The following is a 23,666-nucleotide window of genomic DNA, read 5'->3' on the forward strand; positions in this document are numbered from 1 at the left end:
GAATGGTGGCATGGACGTGTGTGAGGTATATATACTGTGCAATCCTTGGTTGAGGGGAAGTATTTACATGTTAATCTGTGTGTTGGTCTGTTGTTGAATGGAAAGGCCTCAGGGTGGGAGGGTATGCAAGGAGGATTTGTGTCTATTTAATTACTGATCTGGGAAACCCTCTGATTCTAGGTGAGGTTCATTTACATGTGCTGGGTCTTGATTTTGGTGTTTTTCAGGACTGGTAGCCAAACTTTGTTTACTTTCAGGGTTTCTTCTTTCCTGTTGAAGTTGTTCAAATGTGAATCAAAGAACACAACAGACACTGCAGACTGGGCCAGCCAGAAAAATCAGCAGTAGCAGAACATGTTATAAACTGACCTAGGCATAAAATGCTATTTGAAAACACTGAAATTCTGGACCATGCCAACAACTATCAGGTCAAAATGCACAGGAAAGCCATGGAAATCCACAAATACTTGGACAACTTAAGCCCATTTTATGGAGACATATTACCCCATTAATTTTCTTGGTTTTATATTTGCAAGTAACTCAAACAGTAGGAAATGAACTGTAAACATGTAACTTCCCTCCCTACAATATGAACTGGTGCAATCTGTTCTGCCATTTGAACATTTCTTTCACTAAGTGCTGTTCCATATCTATACCAGCTCCATATGTCTCTCTCTTAGTATAGAATTCCATTAATAGAAAAACACCTTACCTGATCCCAAGTATCTAGCAGCATAACATCATCTTCAGCCAAATCATCCTGAGTGAACTCTCCGGGAACCTCCTCAATCTATAATATACAATAAAAAGATTTATTCTACTGTACATCCTCCTAAATACAACCCCACAGACTGATCTAAACTTCTCTGATTTAAGAACGAATGAACTTAACACTGCCGTTAATACTGAAGTGCTTCAACTTGCATGCCAAGTTAAGCTCAGACCTACATGATCTTTTATTAAAATCACAAGCAAATTAACAAACCATCCCAGCTTAGTTTGAAAAAGGATGAAAGAGATATAGCTGCAAAAAACAGTGGAGCACGGTATTACAGTCAAGACATGGTATTCAGGAGTTCAGGTCAAGGTAAAACAAGAATGGAGCCAAGAGCAAGGAAATAAACTGGTTTGGAAACAGTACTGTCTATAACTGCTGCAATTCATATTCTTCTTGGTCAATCAGAATCTAGGACAAGCCAATGGACAGAGATGCTCAAAGACTAAGGCTGCATCTACACTGCAGAAATAACCCAGTCTGACACTGCTTTAAGTGGCACAATGTTATGGAATTATGGGAATTGTAGATTGTTGTGGCACTAGAGCTCTCTGACAGAGAAGGCTAAATACCCCACAAAACCACAAATCCCAAAATTCTATAGCACTGAGACATGGCACATAAAGCAGTGTCAAACTGGATTATTTCTGCAGTGTGGATGCAGCCTAATTCAAGATGTAGGGTTTCTAGCACTAAATCTAAAAACACTGTGTAGCTATTTCATTTGTCTAGCCTTGGAAATCTGTTGCTGTAAGAAAAAGAGATGGAAGAAGTGGTGAGAAAGCTAGTGATGGAAGGTGTCATCTGGATCCTATGAAATTCTGTGAATGAAGCAGGAGGACTGAGTAATAAAATGGGGATCTGGAAGTACCTACGGTGACATAGTTTCTATGGTTTCACAGCAGGGGTTGTGATTCAGTTCTCACAAAGCATATCTGGACACTGAATTGTTTTATTAATAAGTAATATACATATTGTCCATTCACTGTAAAACTAGGCTCAGAAAGGATTTAAATAAATAAATAAATTGCAGTAAATATGTCAGACTAACTAGGCATCCGGTCACATTACACTAAATCCCAATTAAGCAAATTTTGGTACAGAACATTGTGTTTTTGTAAATCAGGGCAGATGTGTGTGGGAATTTGCATTGCCCCTGTTACTTTACCGAGTAAGCTGCTACCATTTGATTAGATATAAAGCTATTGAATAGAGAAAATGCTACTAAGTTCATCTTGCTCTCCCTTTAGATCATGAACAGAATGTGATACTTCTGGAGCAAAAGAACTGTGACAAAATTATACAGGCTGCATCAATCCATCCCTCACAACTTTAAACAAAATGTAACCATTCTTAAACATTTCCTAACTGTAGAAATATTGACCCATTAGAATAAGATACTCTATCATTATTAAAACCAAAAAGAAAATAAGAATTTCTCATCTAATTTTTTTTATCCGACCATCCATGCCTCATGAAGATTATCTGCATGAATTTTTTTAAAACCAGTTGGAATTAACTGATGTAAAAGATGCCACAGATGACACAATTCCTTTATAATACAGTCAGCCCTCCACATTTGTGGCTTTCACTTTTGAGGATTTGATTGTTCATGGATATAAGTGGTAGGACCTCTCTAGGAATCTCTACGTCTTCCAGCTCAACTCTGTTGGAGGTTGACCACAGAGTTGCAATGGAGGGCCTAGGGATTCCTAGAAAAAATATCTAGGCACTCTAGCACCATTTTATAGTCAATTTCCAGTGGATGTTGACTGTCATAGTTGCACTGGAGGACTTTGAGATTCCTAGAGAGGTGTTTCTTCAGGTAAAAAAAAAGTAGTGGTTTATTTGTAGTTTTTTCACTTTCACAGGGATCAATTTCACAGGAAATGTGGAGGGCCCACAGTACCACCAAATACAAAGTAAAACTGTAAGAAGATGCTTGAACTACTGTGCTAGAATAAATCTGCTCCTTTCTGTCTTTATGACCCACAAAATATATTTTCCATTTTTGTGCAAGAGATGCTAATAGTCTCATTCAAAACACAGACTAACTCTAACAAATAACAAACAGAACAAGAAGTATACACATTTTACTTACTATGAACCTGCCAGTCTTATTAGAACAGCCATAAAGACGTGGAGGATGGTCTTCTGACTCCGTCAGTAACTGTGCAGATGTCTGGTATTTTTTCTTTCCACCAAGGGCACTCCAAAATTCTTCTAAAATATACAACACAATAGTTCTTCAGTGAGTTGTATAGCAAGAAAATATAATGAGGGAACTGCCACCTACCATCCATCCTATCCATCTTCTTCCCATCTCCCTTTCCTCCTTGCCCATCACCATCTTTGCATGTAAGCAGCCCTTTCTTAGTCCTACTAAGAGAGAAGGAGAGAGCAGACATGCAAATGTTCACCTTTCATTCTTGAACCATTCTCTCAAACTATTAGACAAACGCTTTCCTGGTCGTCAAGATATTCCTGATTGTCAAGATTTTCCATGCACGAACCTGGTTCCTGGCCTTCTTCGATCCTCAAGGTTTGACATTTCAGGACACCAGCTACATACTGAGCTCCCTTTTCTTCATCTCTGCTTGCTCCTTTACCAATCCAGGTATACCCAGAGTTTCTTGGCAATTTCAAAACAAAAACATCATTGGAATTCAATGAAGTTGCATCTACATCAACCTGAGACAAAAGGAGACCGTTTCAGGTTTTAATTAGCTAAATTAGACCAGTATGCATAGGAGAAGAAACTTTTTTGTAATGCCCCTATCCTATGGCTTCCATCACATTTGAGGGCAGCTTAGCAAGTGCAATTGGCATGATACACACAGCTCTGCTCTTCAGCACTTTGCCATTGCTCCCTGACCCTCAGTATCTGCTGCCTCTCTCTGCATAACAGCATGCAGAGATGCAGTCAAGTGCTCTACATAGAACATATAGCTCTTCTCAGCCCTTCTATCTCCTTCTGGTATACAAACCTTAGAACTGGATCTGTCTTAGTGCTTGGTTAAGGATGTCACTACTTCAATATTCATTTTGTCTTTTTGTCAAATTAGACTGATGATGCTAGCTCAGAATTGTATTAGAAAGAAAGACTGGGATAACGTAACAGCAGCAGAGATGCAGGATGAGTAGTGTTACCACTATCAATCCCACCATCATCTGTCTTTGAAGATGCTTTTCTCCTTAGCTGAGCTCTGATTTCTCATGCAAGGTCAGCTGGGAGATAAGCACCAGGCAGTTACAGTAGGGGATCTGCAGTCCTTAAATTCATGCCTCTAGCAATGTAGAAAATCCACATCCTACACTAATTTGCATGTTGATACTTTGTGTTCAATTCAATTCTATCCTTGTTTTACCAAGTGCAATTTGGGGCTGACTCAAAATTAAGAGCATGGTCATAAATGTATGAAGCCTACGACACCTATCAGCACAGGATGAGGATGCACAGAAGGCTTTCACTAAAGAGCTGCAGTTAGTGGATCCCTGTGTGTGGCATGTCTAGTACATGTCAGGAGATGGTTGGATTCTCCACTTAAAAGGCTGACATCCCCAACAACAACAACAAAAAACAGTGTATGTAACTAGGGCATACATGTGTTTAAGCCAAGGCTGGGCAGCAAGTTCCCTTCCCCACCACACACATTGTTTTTGTGGTACCCACTGTGCCCCAGTAGCCAATGATGACAACAGCCATGCTGTTGGAAAAAGCATAAGGAAAGGAAGGCATAGGGGTATTTCTAAATCCAACTACTAGTCCCAACTGACTGAAGCAATGAGATTTACATAAGCATTGATCCAAAATGGACCACATAAATAATCCAGTTTGAGACCACTTTAACTCTTCTGGCTCAATGCTAGGGAATTCAGGGAACTGTAGGCCTGCTACAGACAGCCAAAATAAAGCTGCTTCGAGTCACAGTGGAGGTATGGTGTTTCACTGATGCATGCGTCCTAAGAGTCCAGAAGCCACACCAAAGCCATGCTCCAGTCCATAGGGCTGGAGCGTGGCTTTGGTGCGACTTCTGGACTCTTAGGACGCATGCATCAGTGAAACACCATACCTCCACTGTGACTTGAAGCAGCTTTATTTTGGCTGTCTGTAACAGGCCGTAGTTTTGTGAGACATTTAGCCTTCTCTGTCAGAGAACTCTGGTGCCACAGTGAACTACAATTCCCAGGATTACCTAGCACTGAGTCAGGGCAGTTAAAACAGTCTCAAACTGGATTATTTCTGCTATGTGTTTTGGACCTTTGACCTCCTACTCAGCAAGTTTATTCACTAAGTCTATTCTAGCAGAGACTTACAATTGAATTTATCTCCAGACTCCCTCATTTTCCTCCCATTTTAGAAAAGAAGAAAAGCACTCTAACTTGTAACAAGGCCTCCTGGAGCATGAGTATAATCTGGCACTCTTATGCACCAAAGAAAGGACTGCTACTGCCATTGCTGCTGCATCGTAGCAGTAGTGACACAGATCTCAGTTCAATCCAGGAGATCCATTGCGGGGCCTTGGCCCCTGGAAGTTGCCCAGCCCCACTTTAAACCCACATATTTGCTCCCATCATCTAAACTGCTCCTAAATCTGGAACATGAAGCAACTCTACCTCATTAATAAGAAAACAGATTTCTGAATTACAAACTGGATACCTCTACAATCCTGGTGATGGATGCTAGATTTCTCCGGATTTGAAACAAACGGATTGGAGGAGCAGCCACCTGGCCACCTTTCTTGGATGTCCCATCCTTGTAAACAATGAGAGGCTTATCCTTGAATAGACTCAACAAGTGTGGAGGTTCTTTGCCTTGGCTCACTCTGATCTGCAGAATATGTTGGAACATAAAAGCACAGAAACATATTATGCAAAGTCTTGTGAGGGGCAAGCTGCCTGCTCTCCTGGCCTGGTCTGGACAGCAGATGCTTCCCAGGGCAAAGAGGCTGACAAGAATTAAGGGCAGCATGTTTTCTTTCAATAATTGATGTTTACGTGACTGCAGCAGGCATGCAGGCTTGGCACTCTTAAATCTGCTCAGTCTCTCATGGTAGAAGAAAAGTGGCATGCCTGTTGCAATCTTTATATTCCCCTAGCATCACATTTGTGTGTGTGTTTGGTTCTGGGAGATTTGCATTTAAATGCAAGAAAAAGCAGCATCTCATCATGTCTGTTTTCACTGTTTGTATATCTGCCTAAAAGTGGAAGAAAGCAAGGAGAATAACGCCACCTGGGAACAGAAATTGACAAACTATACTGATTACAAGAAAGGCTGTCATTTAGGAATGACATGAGAATAGGTCTTTAGAAAGCAGTTATTTCTTATAGCTAATAGTGTAGCAGATCATAAGAATGGGTGGAAGCCGGAAACTGCTTAAAATGATTTAAAATGAATTAAAGACATAGAACTGACTATCTATGGAAAATAAAAATAAAAATGTCCATCAGACGACAAAGCTGGAGCAAGAATGATCTCATTCAGAGTTCCTGAAACTTCTGATAGCCCAATAGTATAAGGTTCAAACTAGATAAGGGTAAGTTTTGGATCTGTGTAGGAAATATGCCACTTAAAGTGCTGAAAGATTTATCATAGCACATGATTGATCTCACCTATGTATTGTTTGGGATTGGTAATTGAAAAGTAATCAAAAGATTAATTGGCAAATCTGATTGCTCAGGTACAGGCTTCTGAGGAAACATACTGTGAGAGGAAAAATGTGACCTCTTACAACTATTGTCCCAGGTGCCATATTTCAAAGACTTGATACTTCGTATAAAGTAGTTTTTATTTACATGGGACTCTAGAGAGTATAAAATGATGGGACCCTGTCACAAGTGCAATCTGAAATCTAGCACAGGGAAAACAACAGACAAAAGTGGGAGGAAGGGATAAATAAACTTTTCAACTTTAGTAACAATTGTGCTTTTGGGTTAAGAAGTTCTTCCTAGACCTGACTTGAAGTTTCTCAGATGGTTTGGTTTCTCAAATACATCCCTAGAAAAAGAAGGCTTATTGAAGGATTTTCTCTGAATATTCTGTGCCCCCCCCCCCCCTTTTCCATGATTACTGCCCCTTCCTCCACTATGGCAACAAATTACAGTAGGTCTGGGAATACTAAAAGCCAGCATGGTGTAGTGGTTTGAGTAAATTGGACTAGAACTCAAGACCAGGGTTCAAATCCCTGCTATGTCACAAAAATCCACTGGATGACTTTGGGCAAGTCACATACTCTTTGCCCCAGAGAAAGGCAATGACAAACCCTCTCAGATCAAATCCTGCCAAGAGAACACTATCTTCCTGTTAGAGTACAACAGGGGATTGCAAATTGAGGCTGCTGCTCTCTATCCGTGGCACCTTGACATGCAGGTGTGATGGGAAAGGAAATAACCAAGTGAAACCAACTGCAGATACCTGGAATTTGATCAGCAGTGGAGGTAGCAAAATTATCTGCAAGTGCATCCCATTATTTCAGTTCTCAAAGAAATACAATGCAAAATTATTTCTCTGTCCTCCCCTGCAGGACCTGTCTTAGGAATATGAAAAATGTCTAAATACCCTAAAGATACTAGGTCCCATCTGATTTTGGAAGCTAAGCAGGGTCAGTCCTGGTTAGTACTTGGATGGGAGGCAGCCAGTGAATATTCAGAAGAAGGAACTAGCAAAAGCCCCTCAGAGAGCTTTGCCTAAGAAACTCTCTCATGAAATTCATGGGGTTGCTGTAAGTCAACAGGCAACTTGAAGGTGAATGCACAGGAATATGAAAACATATGAAAACATCTCAAGAGCTTATTATGTTGAAAAGTAGACTGCACTGCCATCTAGTGTTTCATTAACCAGCTTCAAAACTGAGTTAAAGACAATACTATTCAGGGAAGCATTACATGATTGTTATCTAATGTTATTTTAATTTGTTGTCTGCCTTATTTTATTGAATGTTAACATGTACTAATATGTAATATATTTAATTATTTTTGTAGGCAGGTTTATTTGATCTATTTTAATTGATTGTATGTACAGCACTGTGTAAAACTCCACTCAAGCATGTTATAGCAAGAGTGAGTCGATTTTTGGATCATGAGATCTGAGTTTCTGGTTTTGTATTTTCAAAGTAGAGAATCAAAATTTTTGTTTTGGTTTTTTTTTTCCTCCTAGGAAACTAAGGATTGCTCTAGTGGAAAGTTAACAATATAATATCACTGAATCAGCACCAATTGAGAGCTGACAGACCTATCCTCCCCAGTGCATCTCAAAAGCAACAAATAGACTATATAACTTTTAACATCCAGCCCTCCCTGTTTTTGCCCTTTGCTTTCTGTGTTAGGAGAAATACCACTGACAGATACATATACCAAGTCTCATTTTCTGTTACAACAAAACATGAGTAAATCCATCCTAAAAAAAAAGGAAGAAAAAAGCTGTTGGTTTTCATCAAGAAAAACGTGCTGCTTTTACACTGCTAATACAGTAGTGCCTTGTTCACATCACCACCAATATTCTTCTGTTCTCAGAAAGTTACCAACCTGGACCGCATGCCCCTGAAGTGAGCGATCAAGCTGGACAGTCAAGAATGCTGAAGTAGTCAGCTCATCTTTAGTGGCATGAGCACCTTGCCTGTGGACAGAGAAGACACAAAACTAAAGTCTCACTTGAACAGTAAGATGTCACAGAATGGAGCTCTCTTCTCTGTGGATCAAGGCATATGATTTACTGGGGCAGTGTTCAGCTAGGAGAAACTGCAGTTGTCTAGTCAATACTTAGAGCTGCAAAGATTTTCTTTTTTCTGTGATTAGTAGCCAATCACTACCCAGTGAAACCATCAACAAGATTATTTTTGTGATTTTTTAGAATGCCTTTCTGCTCATATACTTGAGGCCAATGATGACTGGTGGCTCCCACGTCAAGGAAGTAGCAAATGTATTGCAGGTTTTAATCTGAACAAAACAGGTCTCTAAGGTGCTGAGACCTGTGCACAATATATCAGCACTTTGGACAGCTCTTTTAAAATTCATACTAAAACCAAATTCACCACCCTGCCAGAAAAGCAAAATAGTATAATAAAATCAGGAATGGTTAAAAAAAATAATAATAATCAGAAAGCACAATTAAATGTATAAAGTGCAAATAGTCTGTCAAAATGTCTAAAGCAGGGTGAGTATGCTTTTGAATCCTGAAAGGCCACAGACTGACATTTTGAACTCATCCAAAGTGCTGGATAGCTTCAATGCTCTAGACAGTCACAATTTTGGGTGGTGATATTTTCCATTGTGGCTACTGTTTTAAGGTAAATTTAAAGTGGGGTGCCCTTGAATCAGCCTATAATGGCCTCCCAAATGAGTTTGGGGGTGGATGGGTTCACCAAAGCATAAACAAGAAACGTAGCGACATGACAAGCAGTAAAAATAATAATACTGTATATCAGAGTGGACCATGAGAGATCCTGGATCGTGTGAATAAAATGTATTTGTGATGTCCTGGGTTCATTTTTCTTCAGCAATCTACTTCAGGATGTGACAAAAAGAAAGGATAAATCCCTCAGTATGAAGCAAGGAAAGAAAACAAGAAAATCCAGATCTTTCCCCCAAAGCAAGGTATGGCCACTCACAGCAGTTTTAGCTGTTTAAAGGATAACACAGCCAGACTTTGAAGGCCTGGCCCATATACAATGTTTTAAAGCAGCTATTCATACAGCATCCAAGCTAAAAAGAACAGTGAATCAAAGAGCAGTTCAACTTAATTATACATACCAAGTGTAGATTATCTGTCCTTTAGGATAGGTGTACAATATGATGTAACAATCACCACCATAAAACTGCCCATAGCTCTCAGGTTCTATAGGGATTCTGCCATTGCTTTCAACACGCCAAATCTAAGGAACAGAGGCAGCCAATAAAAATGTAAGTATTTGTGGATTCTCAAAACAATTTTTGGCAAAGTAATAAATTCCAGAGGAACAGCACTGTTATTTTGTTGTAACAAAGAGTCATGCAGTACTGTAAGGATTAAGCCAATCTAAACTGCAACTACACTTACCTACCTGCGAATAAACTACAATAGGAATAACTTCTGAGTAGACATGCAAGGTCAACCTTGGTTAGTATCCTAGGTGACTTTAATATCCACGTTGACGATTCCAATAACCCTACAACATCTCGCTTTAACTCTCTGCTAGCTTCTTTTGGCCTCCAACCACACTCCAACTCTTCAACTCATTCTCTTGGTCACTGTCTTGACCTAGTTCTTGCTGCAAACTGCGCCATTTCTGACTACCTGGCACTTGACTTTCCACTATCTGACCATCATTTAATCTCCTTTGCTCTCACTTATACTCCTCCTCCTCGCCATACTATTCAACGCCTTTTTCGTGATCTTCAATCTGTTGACTCTAACCATCTTGGTCTGACCCTGGATTCATCTCTCTCTTCCCTAAATCTCGGGGATTCTGCTGATTCAGCAATGTCTTTATTTAACTCCACTCTTTCCTCGACTCTTGACCATCTTGCCCCTGTCTCTGTTCGCACTTCTTCCTTCAAGACTAGACCTCAGCCCTGGCTTACCCCCAACATTAAGTTTCTCCGGTCCTGCTCTAGAGCGGCCGAACGTCTTTGGAGAAAGTCCAAAGAGTGGGCTGATTTTATCCATTTCAAATTTGTTCTTTCGTCCTTCTCACGCGCCCTATCTATGGCTAAACAGAATTATTACAAATCATTGATCTCTGCCAATGAGAGGAGCCCGCAGCGTTTGTTCTCCACCTTCAACTCTTTGCTTAAACCTCCCTCTCCTCCTGTCTCTTCATCTTTCTCTCCTAATGACTTTGCCAACTATTTCATCTCTAAGATTACCACTATTCGCTCTGAGATAGTCCCTCCTGATTCTTCTTCTGCTCTTAATCTTCTATCGCCTTCGCCTAACAAATCTAATCTTCTATCGCCTTCGCCTAACAAATTTTCTGTCTTTCCTCCTGCCTCCTTGGATGAACTCTCTACACTTCTGAACTCTTCCAAACCTGCTACCTGTCCTCTTGATCCTATTCCTACTCGTCTTCTAATCTCTATAGCTCCCTCCTTTCTGCCCTCACTTCTCCATATCTTCAATCTCTCTCTCTCTACAGGCTCCTTCCCTTCGGACTTCAAACATGCTCTCATTTCCCCAATTCTGAAAAAACCTTCTCTTGACCCCTCCTCTTTGTCTAGCTATCGTCCGATTTCTCTTCTCCCCTTTCTTTCTAAGGTTTTGGAACGGGTTGTTTATTCGCGCTGTCTCAAGTTTCTCGAAACCAACTCCATCCTTGATCCCTATCAGTCTGGTTTCCGCCCAAGGCATTCCACAGAGACAGCTCTCACCAAGATCTCGAATGACCTTTTACAGGCCAAGGCTAATGGCCTTTACTCTGTTCTCATCCTTCTTGATCTGTCTGCAGCCTTTGACACCGTTGATCACTGTTTTCTAGTTGATATCCTCTCTGATCTTGGGTTCTCAGACTCTGTTCTCGACTGGTTTAGATCTTACTTGTCTGGCAGATCTTTTGCAGTAGTTGCAGGGGGTCAGACTTCTTCTCCTGTTCCCTTATCTGTTGGAGTTCCCCAGGGCTCTGTTCTGGGTCCCCTTCTGTTTTCTCTCTACACACTGTCCTTAGGAAAACTCATCAGCTCTTTTGGCTTTTCCTACCATCTGTATGCCGATGACACCCAGCTGTATCTTTCTGCCCCTGACCTTTCTCCAAGGCTTGAACAGCAAGTCTCGTCTTGCCTTACAGCTGTCTCACAGTGGATGCGCCATCGGCGTTTGAAGCTCAACATGTCCAAGACGGAGCTTCTTGTCTTTCCTCCTAAGCCCAACCTTCAACACTCCTTTTCTGTCTCTGTGGACAACATTTCCATTCAACCAGTCCAGCAAGCCCGCAGTCTTGGCTTTATCTTTGACTCTTCTCTGTCGTGTATCCCTCAGATCCAGACCACAGCCAAGGCTTGTAGATTCTTTTTGTACAATATTGCCAAAATCCGACCTTATCTCTCCGCCTCTACTGCCAAGATCCTGGTCCATGCCCTAGTGATCTCACGACTTGATTACTGTAATGTCCTCCTGGCTGGACTTCCTCTTTCTCACCTCCGTCCTTTAATCTCTGCCCAGCATTCAGCTGCACGCATTATCACTTCCACCCACCGCTCTGACCACATTTCTCCTGTGTTGGCATCCCTTCACTGGCTCCCTCTCCCTTTCCGCATTCAGTATAAGCTCCTGCTGTCGACATTCAAAGCCCTCCATGGACTGGCCCCTCCTTACTTATCAGACCTTCTTTCTCCTCACCTTCCCACTCGGGCCCTCCGTTCTGGTAGTCAAGGGTTCCTGTCTCAGCCCAGGATTTCCTCTGCCCCATCCCGGATTCGCCCCTTTTCACTTGCTGCCCCTCACTTCTGGAACCTTCTTCCTCCACAAGCAAGAGTCATCACTTCTTTAACCAGCTTCAAAACAGAGTTGAAAACCATCCTGTTCAGAGAAGCCTTCCCAGACATCGCATAATTGTCGCTTACTATCTGATGTTCTGTTGTTGACTGTCTATTGATCCATTTCCTGTATTGCTATGTACTGTATATGTATTATCCTACTTGTGAGTATGTATTTTCCCTGGATAATGATTAACCTTCCATTTTGAAGCCAAGCCCTCCCTCCTGTCCATCTGCCTTGGTCCAGGCCTCGGAGGTTGAGAGGAACTGCTGGACCTCTTACCCTTTCCCGTCACCACTCCCTTCTCCTTCTGTGTCATGTCTTTTTAGATTGTAAGCCTGAGGGCAGGGAACCGTCTAACTAAAAAAATTGCATGTACAGCGCTGTGTAAATTTACAGCGCTTCATAAATAAAGGTTAATAATAATAATAATATTGGATGGAAAACAGCCAATGAATACCAGGTGCTACAGGCTATATTTCACAGGAAGGAACTGGCAAAATATTCTCTGAGTATTCCTTTCCTAAGAAAGCATATGAAATGCATGGAGTCACCATAAGTTGACAGATGACTTGAAGGTACATATGCTGTAGACACAGAGATATATAAAGGATTTCAGTGTTATTGTGACACAAGAGGCCATGGGTTAGAGGTCATCTCCATCAGATGCATGGAACATTATTTGTATTTGGCAAGTACATATATAACCGTGAGTACAGACAATAGTTAACAATAGTCAACAGTGGGACTTCCACACTACCCAATTATAGTACAATGTCCAATTTAACTGTCATAGCAACATCCTGTGAAATCCTGGGGTTTGTAGTTTTGAGAGAGGTAATTAGAATTTTCTGCATCATAGGATGCAGCTACAGCAGTTAAAGTGCAATTACAGTGCTATAATTGTGTAGTGTGAAAGAGTTTTGTGAGTCCAAAAGTCTATTAAATATTTGAGACTTTGTTCTTTTCAATACTTTTTTAAAAATAGAACTGGTAGCAAGAGCATTTAGGGATACCAAGTGTATCTAAGTATTCAAGGTTCTACACTGGATTTGAATGCTTTCACATTCACATCACAAATGTTGTGGCTCTTCAACTACATTGGCCTGAATCCTGCTAGCAGTTCCAAATACACCAGACCCTTTGAATCACTGGGACTGACATAAATGTTGACTCATCATTCTATCACTGTCTATAGGTCTGCTGTAGTTAGCATTAACACAAGGATTTGAGCCCTCGTCTCTCCCACTTTGCTTTATAAATATGAGATCCAAGCACCATGCTTGTTATAACATAGAAAGGTAAGATGTGTTTCTTTTGGCAAAGTTGGTTTCTGTCTCCTAATGTACCAATGCCTTTCAGTGGTTCTATTTTAGTGGCAACCACTGAGAACTGCTCACTGCAAATCCACCCAAAAGCACACATCTGGGCTAATGTTTAGATGTCAAAATACAGCAATTATTGAACAACAGTTACTGAAACTGTTTACATCTTATGCATCAGAAGACTGATGAGTCACAAAGTTTAAAAAAAAAGGCTGAAGAATCTTACTGTGCCTTAAGACCTATTTTATCAAGCCCAAGTCCACCGTATCAGATAGATAGCACACCCATCCTTTTGAGTTGTGTGTGGCCTACATAGGCCAGGTTGTTCTAAACTGGGGCTGCATCCACCCAAAATTAATATGAGCCACAGAAGATCTTACTGAATATTAAGAGATTCAGTAGGTGTTTCGTATCAGAGTAAAGCTTATTCCTACCCCACCTACTGTGTGCATTTCCAAATCATAGTGGGATGGTTCCCTCTTGAAGTTACAGATGTTCTGCAGGCATGTGTGCACACATCCCACCCAGGGGAGAAAGCCAACATGATGTGAGATAGCTGGTGCTTATATGCATTTTCCTTCCTTTTTTCTTCCCTCCCTAAATTGAGAAGCAGAGCAGCTGTAACAAAAATGGCCCCACTACCCCGCAATTTCTCATGGCTGGTCCAAGAGCCTGGAGAACAGGAGCAGTTGGCCCCTAATCTCCTGAATATGTACACTATGGCAGTTCATCTGCCACATATTCATAACTAGACAACAATGTAACCTGTTTTGACCTATTACATGTTGTACAATGAGCCTTGTACAATGAGAACCAATCAGGTGTTCATGATCATTTCTCCTGGTGACAATTTTTCACATCCACTACACAAGTCTTGGCTAGATAGGCACAATACTCCAGTTGCCTTATTTGTATGTAACATGACCATACAATAAGATTAACAGAGTAGTTATATAGATGTTTAGACCTTATTGCAATTCCCATTGTATTTACCAGTGGCCATGCTAGCTAGCTAGGACTGATGGAAATTAAAGTCCAACAAGTTGCACATGTGTCAAAACAGAACTATTTCAGAAGTGCAGCAGGTTTTACACTCAAAGGAACTCTTTTGCATGGCCAGATTTCAGCCATTCCAGTGAATTCAGCAACATACAGTGGACCCTTGTTATCCACTGGGGTCTGGTTGCAGGACCTCCCATAGATACCAAACTGGTGGATGATCAAGTCCCATTAAATACAGTGGCATAATAAAATGGCAAAATCAGGTTTGCTATTTGGAATTTGTACTTTTAAAAAAATATTTTCAAGTGGTGGATGCTTGAATCTGTTGATGGATATGGAAGGCTGACTGTACTGTGAGCTAAATCCAGCTGTTAGTACCAGTTAGACTAGATCTACTGAGTCAATGGGAGATTGCTAAGTGGATGCTTATTTAGGTTCTACTGACCCAGCAGTGCTACTTGAGTGGTTGCTAATGACTGGATTTAATCCAAAGTTTGTATGAAGCTTAATAAAGAGCAATGCAGATATGTCTCCATTTTTAAGTCAATCAACTACATATATTGTGGGCTCATTAATTATCAGAATCACTGTGTTCAGGAAAGGGAGATTTCTCCCTTTTATATTCAGCTACAATTAATTTTTTTTAAAAACAACCCAGCCCCCTCCACAGGGTCTAGGGGAAAATGCACTCACTGGTGCCAAGAAGAACTTTTTAAAAAGTGATTGTCCAATGGGAGGATTTTTGTCCAGATTGCACCTGGGAAGAGAATAAACATCCCCTCCTTGTGCACTGTTGTCCTAATTACAATTCCAGCTTCTGCTCATGCACACACATGTTGTTGTTGTTTTCCATCAAGTCAACTTTCACTTATAGTGACTTCCAAAAGTCCTTCATCAACAATCCTGCTCAGGTCTTGTAAACTCACGGCTGTGGCTTATTTGAATGAATGAACCCATCTGTAAGGGGGTAATTCTCCTTTCCTACTGCTTTCCACTTTACGAGCATTATCAGCACACATGTGTATATGTAATTAATTAAACACAGCCTCACATTACACATATTGTAATGATTTAATTCTGTTTTAATGTAACATTTTTCTATGTTTTTAATTGTACTGCTTTTCATCTTGTATGATGCTCTGAGTCCCAGTTTTGGGAAAAGGGCAGGGAATAAATATGTTTGTTACTTTTACTAAATTGTTAACTACAAGTATTTGTGTTGGGAGTGGGACAGAATCCAAGCACTGAAATAAGCCATCAAAAAGCAGAGCAACAAATAAAAGAGAGGTCAAGAAATAGACAGTTAATGAAAAGACAGTGACACTCAGAAATACCTCCACTTTCCCAGAGCCATCGTCCACCATGTTGTGCTGGGCTGCCATCCGTGGACACTCATGCAACTTTGTAGCATCAAATTCAATCTGCTCAATCCTTGCCACTCTTTCTGTGACATACACTTTCCCAAAGCCATCACTTTGATCTTTGTCCTTCCAGTCCCTAAAGAACTGTTTGAAAATGGGTGTCTCACCTCCTTCTGGAAGAACTTGAATCTGGAACAAACAAACAAACAAACAAAGACAAAACGGTAAAAGGTCAGAAAACCTCCTTCCTTGAGTAGCACTGTGTGACAATCTACCAAACACACACACACACATATACTAGACACAGAATTGAAATGAGGCCAACTGCTCCTTTGTGTTCCTCCCTCTTATCCCACAATCTAGAAAATACCAGTCCAGGAGAAGTGGCAAAGTTGCCAACCAGAAACGGACAACATGGTAACACTAATGTATTTAAAATAGTGAAAAGGGATATTTGACATAAGAACAGAGACAGCTCTCCCATTTGAATGAACATGCTTTCTATTTGCATTGGAAGGAAAGGCCAGTCAGTTCACACCAGTAAGAGCTTTTATGTCAGTGTCCTTATGGGGGCCCATGGCTCTCTTATTAGTGAGATGCTGAATTTGCTCTGGGCTTTTGTCTGAAACTATCCAAGATATAAAGCCTAAACGGAATAGAGCTTAATGCCCCTGGCAGCTCCTTTAAAGTTAAGTCTAAAATGCAGAGCAATTTCACCATTCCACTAACACGGAAGCCAGTAGCTTACACTGATCTGATGTACACACCTTATGACGCAGGTGGCTCCATGAGAGGTCCTTTTCAGTAGTGACTCCCTGGTTGTGGAATACCCTTCCAAGAAATGCTTGCCTGGAGGGTATGCTGTATATTTGGATTTTTCCAACATAACTTTTTACTACTTTTTAGATCCACTTGCTGTTGATTTTATTCTGTTTCTCTGCTGTTTTCTGTCTTGTTATATGTTTAACTTCTTTTTATGTACTTAGTTTTAATCATAAATAAAAAGACAATGTGTAGAGGACTTTAATCTGCATCAAGATCACAGCTGTGACTGGTATCAGGTCTAGTTTACAGTGGCTATGACCAGTTAACAGCAGTTCAGGGGATGAACTCTCTCTCTCTTTAGAAGGCCCCTATTTTAACTGGGTGGTGCCACATCACTCTAGTCATGTTATATATCATCTCCTTTATTCAAAACATTTGTTGTTGTTATATGCCTCCAAGTTGTTCCCAACTTATGGTGAATGTAAGGTGAACCTATCATGTTTTGTTTTTGTTTTTTGGGGCAAGACTCTTTAGAGAGAGTTTGCCATTGCCATTCTCTGGGGCTGAGAAAGTGTGACTTGCTCAGGGTCATCCAGTGGGTTTTCATGGCAGAGCTGGGATTCGAAAAATTTACACCACCTTTATCCCTATAGCAAACAGGATTAAGGTGACATCATAGCAATTGAATGTAGTTACCACTATACCTGGACAAAAGTGCTGTTGTTTCTCACATAGGCATACCTGTGTGTTAGCAGGATAACTCATTTGCTGAATGAATTCCTCCGCTGATTTCATAGCTGCTTTCCTCTCAGCTGGATTAGCATTCTTACCTTGTTAAAATTAAGTAGCAATTAAGGTTACAATGGCAAAATGTGAGGAAAATTCTTAAAAAATGTAAAATCCATGGCTGAGATCCAACATCAAGAAGATGCAATGTAACTTTATGCTCAGGCAGTTATCTGGCAGTTGTGCATAATTAGTGAATTATGATGCTGTGTAACTAAATATGCCCTGTTCATTGATGCTTATGTGCAGTGTGTATCGATGCACAATAGTGCACAACAGCTCCACGTGCAGTACTCAGTTTCTGCACCTGAAATGGAAATACCTCCAATATGCAATGATGAAAAGCTTTGATCTGCATGTGTAAGGCAATTTATGCCTGCATATGCCACCAACAAGATGCCAGACCATGAAAGTCATATATTCAGAGAATCAGTGCAATATTGTTGGATGCAGCAATGTGGGATGAGGGGGATGCGATTCTAAGCCTTGTGTGGAGGTGGTTGAGAAAGCACTGCCCCTTCCCCAGCACAACAGCTGCTGCTGAAATCGAGAAGGGAGAAAAGAGGGAAAGAGAGAGGAAAGGAGGGGAGAAGAAAAAGGGATCCCGATCCCCTTGAGGGGCAGAAGGAGGAGCCTCTGCCCGATTGAGGAGTGACAGTGGATGCTGGGATGAAGGAAGGCACATGTAAGCAACCAAACTTGCAGAGATGGACAGACATACAGTTTGCGGAGAGATTGCAGTTCCATAGAGTGAATACCAAACCTGGAATGTATGACTGAGGTTATTGATATCATTCCTCTAAAAAAAACCAATGTCTGAATGACCCCCTAGAGGAAAAGTATTTCTAATCATTACTGGACTAGCCATTATACTAGCAATCCAAGCAATAACCAGTAAAGAAAAATGGAACCTAAAAAGTGCAAGTCAGATCTCCTGCAATGTTGGGGCACAATTGTATTCCACATCCCTTAGGTTTATCCTGGCAATACAATGACAAGATAAAAGCTGGGATCAGAAGAACCATGAAATCTTTTAAACTGGTGTTGCTGAAATTAAGCAGATCTGGCTCTCATCAGCAAATCCTAACATATCACGAGTCTTCCAACGATTTCCCATCCTGATCAGCACACTAGATGGGAGACAATGTTATGTATGATTTTTATATATATTAGAGTGCGAGAAGTAGCAGGTGGGGAAGGAAGGAAACAAGCTAGCTAGCAAGCTACAGTTACAGGATTCCATTTTTACACTTGCACTTAAATATATCAAAGTGAGATTGATGCTTCCTCTCAAAGATGGAATTGAAACAGGGTTCAAATAGATGCAGACTGAATGTCTAGTAAAAGTAACTATCTATCAACATCTGCTCCAATTTGTAAATATGAAATTGGTGGAGAATGGGATTATTGTGACACAAATCACAGAATCAGAAATGGAAGAGACCACAAGGATCATCCAGTCTAACCCCCTGCCATGCAGGAATACACAAAGCACTCCTGACTGATGGCTGTTCCACCTCTGTTTAAAAAACCTCCAAAAAAGGAGACTCCATCACATGAGTGAAATAAAGATTGTGTTAATGATCAGTTCATGACAAAGGAACTCTGATGACTCCCCATCTTCCCTTGTTCAAGATACCTTCCCAAATAAGAAGCCAAACACAGCACACAGTCCTTTGAGCATCCTCTTCCCTCACTGCTGATGAGAAAGGGACCCTACACATGTATCAATTTTTGGAAAGGAAGCGTGTCTGTATATTAAATGTATTATGGAATTATTTACTAGTGAAAATTAAAAAAACAACCAGTTTTTCCACATACCTTTCCATACAAATATCTTTTTAGCTGCACCATGATCCAGTATAAAGCACTCCTCAGACAAAAGCATTGCCCTCGAGAAGGGATTTTCTTCTGCAACAACTGAAACATTCATGGAGCCACTTGCATCTGACACCTGATAATGCAGGACATTTATGTTTAGATAACCTCCAAACCTAGAACCATCATTTATTTAAAAAAAAACATTGAGACACATCCTATTGCAATTAGTCCTATTTTATGTGTCTAAGGCACGGGACAGACTGTCCAAAAAGGATGGTCTCCCGGCGCCTACTTTTGGTCCGCGGCAAAGCCGCAGCCACCAGACCATGGGACTACCCTGTAGACCAAAAAGAACCCACGAAAAGCAGGTTCTTCATGCAATGCCATTACGATGTTGCAGTGCACGTGATATGCAGATGCTATGTGTCCGGCACGTCATAATGGCGGTGCCCATCTGTACAGGGTGCCGCCATTTTGATGCCCTCGTCATGTGCGAGGGGCATCTAGAAGTGCCGCCACGAGGCACCCCTCGCACGTGACAAAGGCATCCTTTTCGGCCCGTCTGGACTGGGTCTAAAATAAGAGACTCATTTAGAGAAGCTGTTAGGACACAACGAATTTGAATGCCAGAGATAACTCTGTTGTTAAAAGCGGAAAATTTTGTGTTTCTTATGTTTTTAAAACCAAGCCACAGGCTAAAGAAAGAGAGATAGCAAAGATTGTTGTTCTAGATGAAGAGCCTCTCATGTTAACACCAGAAGGCACTGGACAGCTATTCCATCTTTTTCTCCTCAATGGATTTCCCTCAGTATGAAAGAAAAGATAGAATACACAGTACGAAAACAAGTAAAGGGTTACAAACAGAGGAAACCAATTTTAAAAGCTGAAACTGCAACCACCATTATCCTCACCATCCCACTTGAAGCATCAGAAACAATTTCTCCAATGCTTTCATTTTTTAAGAAATTATTTTTAGAGCTGGGCTGAAAACATTAGCAATTTAGAGGTGGGGGCAAGAAGAAAATGAGCGGCTATCTAGAAGCTATTCATCAACAACTCTGATCATACAAAACAGGATGTAATATACTGCACATGTCAAAAAGGAAACTTCTCATTAACACTGTAAAAGTTCTTTTGCTGAATCAGAATAAATAGTGTAGGAGGATATTCACAATGAGCAAGGGCACTACAGGATAATACATACTATTATATTCAGCATGATACGGAAATAGGGTTTTCCTTCCAGTTCCATTTCATTATGTGAAAGCAATTCTTCACCATCCTAAATAGTGGTCTCAGGATCTTGTGCATTGCAGTAAATCTGATACAAATGTAACTTGATACAATATGTTCCTTCGATGAAATCAGTAGAGGAAATACATCATTCCACTTTATTTCCCAAAGGGGGAGCTGTACTATTATGCTTCATGGCTTTCCTCTTTCTTTCTCACACATCATTTCCTAAAGAGGGAGCTGTACTGTTATGCTGCACAATTTTGCTCTTTATTTCCACAATGTAACAATATGTCTATATAATATATTTATAACCTGACTATCATACAACAGTATGCAGTGCTGAAGTATTCCTTCAAATCATTTCTGATTTATATCCTGGGACAGCCCTTGTCTCTGATGTTTTGTTCCTAAAAGCTGCTGTCCCTGATCCCCGGGACTCCCACATTTATTTTAACAAAGGCTATACCTTTGAATGAGGATCTTCTGCTTCTTAACAACTCCTCTTTCTCTCCCTCCTTGTTATCTTTTAGTAGTAATTATGTTTTAAATGTGTTATAACTGTCTTAACAGTGGCGGGTTACAGACCGCCATGAAAGTACGGAGTCAGTCTGTACTAGGGTTACGAAGGTGCAGTGCTTCCGCACCCCCCTAACCCTAGTACGGACTGAGTCCGTACAAAATGGCGGCTCCCCTTCCACATGGGGGCCGCCATGACGTCATGACCGTGCCGCCTCTATACGGTGCGGTGCGGATGTGACGTCGTCGCTCCATGCCAGGGCACTTAGTGCACCCTTTGCGCGGAGCAGGAAGGAGCTCCGTTTCGGAGCTCCTTCCTAGTTTGCGGCGCCGCTTTGCGTCGCTGGGCACAGCCTTCAGACGGCTGCGCCCAGTGAAGCAAGGGAGAAAGGGGCCAAGCGGCCCCTTTCTCCTCCTCCCCACCGCTGCGGGGTGTCCTCGGGGCTTGAAGCCCCAAGGACACCCCTTTTCAGGCTGCAGGGAAGCGGCCTTTTGCCGCTTCCCCGCAGCCTGCAAAGTGGCGGATCGGGGCCTCAGAGGCTGCCGGTCTGGCAGCTGAGGCCCCGATACACCGGGGAAAGGGGTGGGTGTAGCCCGCCCCAAACGGGCGGTCTATAACCCGCCCATGGGTTTTTTTAAAAAAAATACTCTTATTTAATTCTTCTTTTACTTTTGTAAAATAATATTTTAATTTAATCTTGTTTTAAATTCATGTAAGGCACCTTGGATCACTTCCCAGGAGAAAAGCATGGTATAAATTCAATCAATCAATCAATCAATCAATCTGTTAAAGTTCAGTGAAAGGGCTGCTTCTGAACAAGGAGAGCAGACAGATCACAGGAAGAAATGCTCTTGCAGGATGACATCCTTATCAAAATTAATAGTCCTTCATCTATTTTTTGCTTCTCCAGCTCCACGGAAGCACCTATAACCTGGATGATATCATTAATGACCAAGAGCCAGAAGAAACCAATTTTATTCACATATCCATGTATTCGTTATAGCTTATCTATAATGGATTTTAATTACTAAAAACGCTATTCCAAGAAGCAGACATGGCTGAAAAATACATGTGACCATTAATGCAATTAACTACACCAATAATCTGACAAATATAAGCATGTATCTATGTCACCTGCAGATGATCAGAGAAGCAGATCAAATATGTTCCACACAAAGCAGACCTGAAGAAAAGAGAACATTGCCTACTCACCATGTAAAGTTTAGCAATTTTTCTGTTGGTAATATCAGCAGATTCATCATCATTGTCATCACCCTCCTGAAGTTCCGGCTTGCGTCCTAGAACCTTCATGTACAAAAAGTATGGCAGGGTTGAAAATGGGGAAAGACAAAGAAAAGGAAGTTATGGTAACTTCAAGGGCTTATCTACAAATAAGCCAGTTTGCTTTCTGATATTTCTTGAGGCCAGATGATTTATCCTCTTTATCACTCAGTTCTTCTATTTGCAGAAGCTTATTTCTATACTTCCAGAGTTTAAAACTTCAACAGAATACTTTCAGTACATTTGGCTGGACAAAAAATATTGGGTCATTTTTTAAAAACAGCACCACTTAGGGCCTAATTTGATATAGCTGTGGTGACTGGTGACTTCTACATCAGTGGAGTGATGGGTCTGTATTTCAGTCTCAACTTGAAAAGAGGAATCCAAGGTGCTAAAGACATTTGGGGGATATGATTTAGTATTCTGGATAGCTGACTTAAAGCCAGGGTAAATCCCTGAGCAGATTCACTGCCCCTACTGGCATTGAAGCCACCAGGCATCATGAACACGATGTGGACCACATGCAACCAAATCTCCCAGTGTCTTTTTCTCTGGCAACAAGCAGCCTTTGGGTGACTGGGAGATGGTATGAGCTGGAGCCACAGTACTGGAGAAGAGGGGAGGTTCACATTTTCAACAGTGGTGTTGCCTTACCACCACAACACTGCTATTAGCCACAAAGAGAGGGGCAAACAGGGACCAAAACTACAAGTATCAGTATTTTCAGTCTAATAGGCTTCAGAATATATCAGGGATGTGTGAAGTGATGTGGGAGAAAGAATAAGAACACTTGTCCTTCAGTGCTATGATCCCAGTCTCAAACCACTGTTACCACCAACAGCCAAGGCTTGCTTATGACCAGAGGGGGAAAAGATAGGCGAATACAGCTGCATGTTAGGTGCCAACAGGTGTAAGCAGGTTATGTGGGTGCTGTGGGTGCTCCCCCCCAGCACAGTGACTTCGTTAGCTACTTCTCTGTGAGGGTGGCATGAGGCAACACTTCTTAGACCAGTGATTCCCAAATTCTGGTCTCTAAAAGTTTTGGACTTCAATTTCCAGAAGCTCCACACTTTGGCAAACAGTCAAGAATTCTGAGAGCTGAAGTCCAAAAATACTGGAGGACCAAAGTTTGGAAATCACTCGCTTATTCTTATGCCATTTTAAAAAAATCTGGTTCATCTTCTGATCACTGAATGCTGCACCCGTTGTACTGACATACACATGAGGCATCCTCCAGTTCTCTCTAAATGTGAGCATAGGACTACTCTGCTGGAAAAAAAACTATTTCTAATTTCACGGTCTTAAAAATGCTGTATGAAATTAATGAATATCATAATGAATTGAGATTAGA

General features: G+C 41.2%; 1 protein-coding gene across 2 annotated transcripts in view; it reads right to left on the bottom strand.

Moving 5' to 3' along the window:
- LOC149309849 (scinderin-like) overlaps positions 1 to 23,666 on the bottom strand; it is a 79,656-nt gene that overhangs the window by 5,175 nt on the left and 50,815 nt on the right. For both annotated transcript variants that reach the window (XM_089533147.1, XM_089533146.1), the window contains exons 5-14: positions 22,247 to 22,339; positions 19,282 to 19,414; positions 17,416 to 17,504; positions 15,883 to 16,098; positions 9,524 to 9,645; positions 8,300 to 8,390; positions 5,436 to 5,606; positions 3,289 to 3,466; positions 2,877 to 2,998; positions 713 to 790 (exon numbers count right to left, since the gene is read on the bottom strand). In XM_089533147.1, the coding sequence (XP_089389273.1) occupies positions 713 to 790; positions 2,877 to 2,998; positions 3,289 to 3,466; positions 5,436 to 5,606; positions 8,300 to 8,390; positions 9,524 to 9,645; positions 15,883 to 16,098; positions 17,416 to 17,504; positions 19,282 to 19,414; positions 22,247 to 22,339 (1,293 nt within the window). The remainder of the gene's footprint in view (positions 1 to 712; positions 791 to 2,876; positions 2,999 to 3,288; positions 3,467 to 5,435; positions 5,607 to 8,299; positions 8,391 to 9,523; positions 9,646 to 15,882; positions 16,099 to 17,415; positions 17,505 to 19,281; positions 19,415 to 22,246; positions 22,340 to 23,666) is intronic.

The sequence above is a fragment of the Sceloporus occidentalis genome, unplaced genomic scaffold, assembly GCF_023333645.1.
Source record: "Sceloporus occidentalis isolate IW3139 unplaced genomic scaffold, rSceOcc1.0.p SCAF_7, whole genome shotgun sequence".
NCBI lineage: Eukaryota > Metazoa > Chordata > Lepidosauria > Squamata > Phrynosomatidae > Sceloporus > Sceloporus occidentalis.